This window comes from Myotis davidii, unplaced genomic scaffold (assembly GCF_000327345.1).
Source record: "Myotis davidii unplaced genomic scaffold, ASM32734v1 scaffold428, whole genome shotgun sequence".
Classification (NCBI taxonomy): Eukaryota; Metazoa; Chordata; class Mammalia; order Chiroptera; family Vespertilionidae; genus Myotis; species Myotis davidii.
This window is the reverse complement of record NW_006299834.1, coordinates 4,136,132-4,143,350: the sequence shown is the minus strand read 5'-3', so window position 1 is coordinate 4,143,350 and position 7,219 is coordinate 4,136,132. Positions and strand designations below refer to the sequence as shown.

The 7,219-nt window shown below is 59.6% G+C and overlaps 1 protein-coding gene across 1 annotated transcript in view; it reads right to left on the bottom strand.

Annotated features, from left to right (window-relative positions):
* Positions 1 to 3,219: 3,219 nt before the first annotated feature.
* Positions 3,220 to 7,219, bottom strand: part of CBX7 (chromobox 7) — a 19,154-nt gene continuing 15,154 nt past the window's right edge. Inside the window, exons 6-7 of the mRNA XM_015571921.1 lie at positions 6,879 to 7,219; positions 3,220 to 6,512 (exon numbers count right to left, since the gene is read on the bottom strand). The exon at positions 6,879 to 7,219 is cut by the window's right edge and continues 11 nt beyond it. Coding sequence (XP_015427407.1) covers positions 6,331 to 6,512; positions 6,879 to 7,219 — 523 coding nt within the window. The 3' untranslated portion in view covers positions 3,220 to 6,330. The remainder of the gene's footprint in view (positions 6,513 to 6,878) is intronic.

Below are 7,219 nucleotides of genomic sequence, written 5' to 3'. Positions count from 1 at the left end.
TTGTCCAGCAGCCCCCCAGCTGGGAAAGAGCCGGCCCAGGCTCCTGACTGTACACGGGAGGCCCTTCCTTCCCATCTCGGCCCCCTCTCCCCTCTCCCCGCAGGACGCCTCCTGCTGCCGACTCGAAGGACCAGTTCTCACTGCTCCTGCCTTTAAAGATGAGGGTGACCTGTCCCACAGCTTCTTTCTGGTCCCCAGTGCTCGTGCGGCCTTGACCAAAGTGGTGTGGCCCTGGGAGAGAGTCGGGCAGCATCACAGGTCTGGGTTAGAGTCCTGGCAGCTGGCTCTGCCACCCACCAGCTGTGAGGTGTGAGGCAAGGCCCTTCCCTCTGAGCCTCAACTTCCCCATCTGTGCCATGGGTGTCAGGGGCCGACCTTTGGGGCTTGCTCGGGAAGCAAAGGTGTGTGAAAGCCCTCTGCAGCCCGTGCGTGTGGGCTCACACGTGTGAGGATCTCCGGATGGTAATTAGGGGTCAGCCAGTCATTCTTTGGTTTCTTCAGCAAGTCTTGATTGAGATCACAGGATGTGCAGGCACTGTTCCAGCGCTGGGGTCCCAGCCAGGCACAGCAGCCACAAACGTCCCTGCCCCGTGTGGCTCACATCCGTGCGGAGACACGCAATAAACTGTGCTCTAACATACGTGTACCGCGTCAGAGGCTGATCCCTGCTGCAAAGATAGGGTAGGGGACAGGGAGGGGGGGGCTGGTTCCTGGGGGCCAGTCATTCTTTGTTTTCTTCAGCAAGTCTTGATTGAGATCACAGGATGTGCAGGCACTGTTCCAGCGCTGGGGTCCCAGCCAGGCACAGCAGCCACAAACGTCCCTGCCCCATGTGGCTCACATCCGTGTGGAGACACGCAATAAACAGTGCTCTAACATACGTGTACCGCGTCAGAGGCTGACCCCTGCTGCAAAGATAGGGTAGGGGACAGGGAGGGGGTGCTGGTTCCTGGGGAGTGAGCTGGGGGGGTCTGAGCAGGACCTGAGTGAAGTGAGGGAGTGAGCCCGGTGGGTCCTTTAGAGAACACCCGGGTGAGGCACAGGGAGGGCAGAGGCCCTGGGGTGGGGGCCTGCGTGTGAGGAGCAGCCTGGAGGCCAGTGTGGCTCTGAGTGTGGCAACCGGAGTGCTGAGCTGGAGGCTGTGGGGTGAGGGAGGGTGGGGACAGTGTGGGAGGCAGGGGCATCTGAAGGAGGGGGTGGCACAGCTCAGGGAGGGCAGCGTGAGTCCTGGTAGATGACTGGCGTCCTGCTTTGAGTCAGAAGTCGATAGTTAAGGACAAACTCGGAGACTTCTGCAGGCCCACCGTGTGACACTCACTCCTTCTCTCAGTCTCGGTGAAAAGGAAGTAAAAGGCGGTGAGGCCCATTGAACACGTGCTTTGCAGGGCTTTAATGAGACCCAGGAGGCTGGGGAGGGGGCTCCCCTGGGGGTGGGGGGACCTGCACACCAGGGGGCACTGAGAGGCCCTGGGCTTGGTGGGGTCACATCCCCTGCAGGGCCTGTGTCCTAGTCCTGGACGTCACGGAGACAGCCAGGTGACTCTCCTGTGGGGGAGGGTGGCTGCCTGTACAGGGCGGAAGCCCTGGACCACGGGGTGATCCTGTCCTGGGCATGGCACACAGGGAAGACCAGACGTCATCACACGACTCAGAAAGACTGGCAGTTTCACACGTATGAATTGTTTATTTCTCTCTTTAAAAATATATTTTGAGTGCTCGCTTCGGCAGCACATACACTAAAATTGGAATGATACAGAGAAGATTAGCATGGCCCCTGCGCAAGGATGACACGCAAATTTGTGAAGCGTTCCATATTTTGGTTTGAAACAAAGAGAAAACGGCCTGATAATTACCTCAGCAAGCTCCTTACGTTGGCTTCATCTCAACTAACCACAGTCTTTAAAAATAAATAAATAAATATATATATATAAATTTTGATTGAGAGGAAGGAAAGGGAGACAGAGATAGAAACATCGATTGGCTGCCTCCTGCATGACCCCTGCTGGGGATCAAGCCAGAAACCTGGGCATGTGCCCTGACTGGGAATCGAACCGGCGACCTCTTGGCTCATGGGTGAGGCTCAGTCCCTGCGCCACACCAGCCGCGATGAATTGTTTATCTCAGGAAGTTTCCATTTACTATTCTCGGACCATGGTTGACTGTGGGTAACTGAACCCTGGAAAGTAAAACTGTGGGTATGGGGGCCGCTGTAGGAGACACGGTTCACATTCCTGGCTCAGGACCTCCTGGCCGTGCACCTGGCGTTACTAACTATAACCTAAGTCCTCGTCTCCACCTGTTAGAGCTGGGTAGGGCGTTGGGGCTTGGAGGGGATACGTGTGAGACACGACAAACAAAATGAGAGAATGAAGGCGACAGACCCGTATGTGAGGAGAGGAGTGCATTTCACCGGGGCGAAGGAGCCTATCGCTTGGAGACGTATGTGTTTTTGAGAAATGAGGGAGGGGAGACTTGCTGAGGGACACGCCAGCCTGGGGGTATAAGTCCCCCAAGCCCCCACCTCAGCGGGGCACCTACATTGGCTGCCTTCCGCTAGGACTGTGTCTGAGTGCATTCCTTTCCTGCCAGTAAACTTGCACCTGCTGTGGCTGCTGCGTGCTGTCTCCTGTTCAAATGCCTCCTACAAGGGGACACGAGCCGAGGACGAGAGGACTGCCTCCGGCCAGCGGCCACCCTAACCACGCAGTCGTGCCCGCGCAGAAGGCTGTGTCCAGGAAACATGCCTGAGGGGCAGGGCGGGCATTTGTACCAGGGGGCCCACAGGACTTTTCTTGAGGATCCAAAATTAGGGCCAATGCTCAAAGCTAAGGCCAAGGCACGCTCAGTCCCCACTCTCTACAGGGTGTTACCTAGGAGCTGCCAGAAAGGCCAGCCGCTGCCCCCCGCCCCCCACCTGCCCGAACTAAGAGGCAACAGAAGCACACCCTTGGCAAACCCACCTCGCCCACCCCTCTCCTTTGAACCCTGACCACAAAGGTGGGCACGCACCCATCTGCACTCATTTCCAGTTCCCAACCACTCCCCGCCCATTACCGTCCTCCTCTTCACTCTGCGTCTGGGGCCACAGAAAACTGACCTGTCCACGCTCATGCTCAGCCCCGGGCAGACCCGCGACCTAAACCCCAGGCTGAGCCCTGAGGGCGGAGCTCTCTCCCCGGCATAGCTGTGACACCATCAAAGGAGGAAGCGAATGCCCAATCACCTTTTTAAAAATCATCTTTAATGTGTTTTTAATAGTTTTTGCCTCATTTACCAGATAAATCATCTAAATAAATAGATGCTATACAGTCTGTTACCAATATCAGTACAAAAATAAACCCAAGCTCTGCATCCACTCCGGCTCCCCCAGCACGCACCCACTCACAGAGGCCCGTGCTGGGGACGGTTCGTGCCAGCCCCTCCCAGTACATTCATTTCGTCTGAACAAAGCTCACTGCTCATTCTGTGCAAAGGAAGCGTTCTTGTGCTGAGACCTGGCGGCCAGGCTGGCCACTTCTAAAGCGAAGCCAAGGGAAGCATAGCGCCTTCCCAGGCAGGGAGGAGGGGACGTTGGCAACGGGGGATGGGGTGATGATCATGGGCTCGGCTGCTGCATGAGGAGTGGCCTTGCCCGATCCCATGGGGGGCGGGGGGTACAAATGGGTGGGGGTGGGCCAAGGGAGGCAGGAGGTCCAATCTTTCGAAGCATCCACTCCCTGGAGTACTGGCCTTCAGTGTGGAAGCGAGGAGAGGTGGGAGGCGGGGACACTCAGGGCTGGGAGGAGGCCACACCCAACCCCTCATTGAGGTCTATGTGCTGGGGGCGGGGTCCTAACAGGCCACAGCCCTTCCCCCCAGGGAGCAGGCTCTGCAGGGTCAGCCCTCTCTGAGACACAGGACACCCGTGGGCCAGAAAGAGGTGAGTCAGAGGCAAGAAGGGTTTGGTTGCTGCTGCCTCATTCCACAACAGGCCCCACGCCCCGATTCTGCAAATTCTACACACAGCTTATCGGGATGCACTGCCGGCCCCTCCTTGGCCGTGCCTTCTGAGATATTGTTACGGTGTTTTCCCATAGCTTGAAGCAAACAGCCTGCACCTGCAGAAGCAAAATAAGATCCACTCCCCGCCGACTCCGGCACTCCCTCGTTCTGGTGGACACGTGCCCCCGCCCCAGACACCCTGCTGTCTTCCAGGGACGTCCTGTTCAGGCAGCAGCCCTGACCCCGGCCTGTATAAGGGAACACAAACACTCCCTCGCTGACGCGGGCATACGGGGCTCAGCCCGTGGCGAGAACGTAAACTTTCTTAAACTCTGTCTCTTGGCCTGGCTCCTGGTGGTGCGGACCTAACACACTCTCTGGGAGGGCCCATGAGCCAGGACGAGGTCCTGTGTCCCCTGGGGAATGAGTATGACTTATACTAGAAGCTGCCAGCCTGTCCCAAAGCCATGAGCAAACAGCATTCCACTAGAGACCTCCCAGCCCAGCCCCCTCCACGCCTCGCCTCGGCTGGGAGCCCCTGTCCTGGGAAGGTCCCAACTCCAGCTGCCTTTCCCTCCCAGGGGCACAGCTGCCCCTCCTTCCCCTGACCCACCCCCACTTAAGCCTCTAGATTCAACTCCCCAGGCTGGGGTGAATCAAGTCACCCCCGGAGGGAACTGTCCCCAATGGAAGCACTGAATTGACCCTGGACAGTGAAGAAATAAGGAAGAAGGGGAGAGAGACCAGGGATTTGAGAATCTTGCCAACAGGGCACCCAACGCAGAAATGGGGCGCGGTGTCTTTGGTTTGGGAACTGGGGAGGGGGCTTGGGGAAGGAATAGCCCTATCCTGCCTCAGGACACAGCGGGAGGGCGGCCCTGGAGGGCAGGCAGAATGGTGGAGGGTGGAGGGTCAGGCTTGTACTTGCCCTCCTGCACTTCCCACCCCCGCCACCCCGCCTTGTGGCCTTTTCTGCCTACAGGGCTGGGATGGGGCAGAAGCCACTCCTCACTGCCAGGGGAGTTACCAGTCCACAGGGCACATTGGTGCAAACTAGAAAGTGAGTGCCCTTCCGCTGGCAGACACAGCCTGTGCTGGAGGCGGCCTGGGCTTGTGCACAGCCTACCCCCACCTCCCTCCACCCCCCGCAGCCTGACTGCAGGAAGACAAGGCAGAGGCCCCACCACAGAACACAGGCCAGCCCAGCTTCGGCATGTGGGGTGCAGAGGGGCACAGGATGCAAGGAGGAGGGATGGAGGGAGTTGAGGCTGCCCTGAGAAGGTGGTGGGACTCCCTCCCTCCCTGACCACCACACCCCCCATTGGCTGAGCTGAGGAGAAGGCAGAAGAGGGGAGTGGGAAGGGCTGAAAGGTCACCTGAGTCAGAGAGAACAGCCCCCCAGGAGGAAGCGCAGGCCCACCTGCAGACGCCCCCACGCCGGCAGCGGGCCGGGCGAAGCCACACACATGTCTGCCCAGAGCAGCAGAGGACATCTGCCATGCCAGACCCTGCCCATAGCTTCCAGCAAACGAAGAGCGGAGTAGGGCCAGATCTGGTCACGTGATGGGCTATGCCAGGTGGGGTGAGTGTGTGGTGCCCGTCACAAGTTCTTTTGTGCTGTGATCACCTCACATTCACCTGATAAGGTTTCTAAACAGGAGATTTGCAGGACCCATCGCACACGTCTGCAGTTACATGCACACACTCATGGGGCAGGAGGGCAGGGTGCGCGCACACGGGTGCAGCTGGGGAGGGTGGGACTGGGGCAGCTCTCAGCAGGAGGCCGCGGCTGGCAGCTGCCCCAGGGAAAGCAGAGGCTCTCTGAAGGGTACAGACTCAGGACACTGCAGCCATCTCTACCCCTTCCTTTGGCCCTTCTCTCTGACCCTCCCTCTGGGCAAAGGAGCCGCCATCCCACCGCAAGCTGGAGTGCAACGAAACAAATACAGACCCCTTCCTGCCAGAGAGGCAAAGGCATACTCAGCCCCAGGGCTGGGCGCCGTGAGGGGGAGGCTGGACTCCTGGGGTTAGTTCCCAGGGCCAGCTCTGTGTCTGGGGAGAAGGGTGATGGAGGTGTGCAAGGGTGGCCCTGTTCCCATTCTGCTCTGGAGATGGTACCCAAACTGACAGAGCAGTGCCAGGTACCCACCCCCTGCCAGAAACAGACCCGGAGGCCTCTCTGTAAACATCCCCCACAGAGCAAGGGGAGGATGGTGGGAGAGTGTTGGGATCTTCCCCCTCCTCCCGTTTTGTATTTTTAAATAATTACCCTACCTAGACCCCTCCTCCCCTCTGGAAGTCCCCACCCCAAGCCCGAAAGAAAACAGTCTAAGAAGTAAAAACAGGGACTCAGAACTTCCCGCTGCGGCCTCGGTCTCGGTCTCGGCCTCGGTCTCGGAAGAAGCCCTCCGCGGCCTGTGCCTCGCGGAAGGTGACGGTGACGGAGTTGGCGGTGATGTCTGTCACTGTCACTTCACTTGTGGGGAGCGCGGGTGTCCAGGGAGGGGGTCCCTCGGCCAGGTCTGCATCTGCTGCTGCCATGGGAGAAAGACAGACGGACAGATGGAGGACAGGCTGACAACAGGGCGGGAAGGTGGGAATGGGTGGCAGCATGCAGACTACTCCCCACCCTTGCACCAGGCTGTCCTCTGAGCCTCCAGCCAGGCCAGGCCAGCGCAGGACTGGCCACATGGGAGGAAGTCATGACATTTCTTTCCCGGCAGGACCAGAACTCATCCTGGGCAGCACCACAGGAAGCCCTGGGCTGGGTGCCCGGGTCCTTGCAGGCTGTGTGGCCTCCAGAGCACCCCATGCCCGCTCCGGGCATTAGGCCAACTGGACCTGATGACTCAAGGGATGGTTCCAGCCCCGAGGGTCTCTGGGCCTGGGCACCTTACCCTCCTCTTCGGGGGGCTGCTCAGCAGGCTCCCACTCGCTGGCTGCCTGCAGGACGTCCGGTGCCGGTGCCTCCTGCAGGAAGAGCTCCCGTGGATGGCTGTGACTCTCCAGGTTGGGCCCGCGGGGCGGGAACTTCTTGCGTGAGAGCCGCAGGTACTTGTGGGCCTTTCGGGGCTTGCGGAGCGGGAAGGGCAGGGTGGGCACCAAGGGGCCCTTGTCCACCAGCTCAGGCGCCCCCGCCTTGACCACCCCCTCGGGGCTCCCGCTGCCGAGTGGGCACGTCAGGGAGAAGCAGAGCTTCTCCTTGCCCTGGGCCTTGTGGGAGCTCCGCAGGTCCATG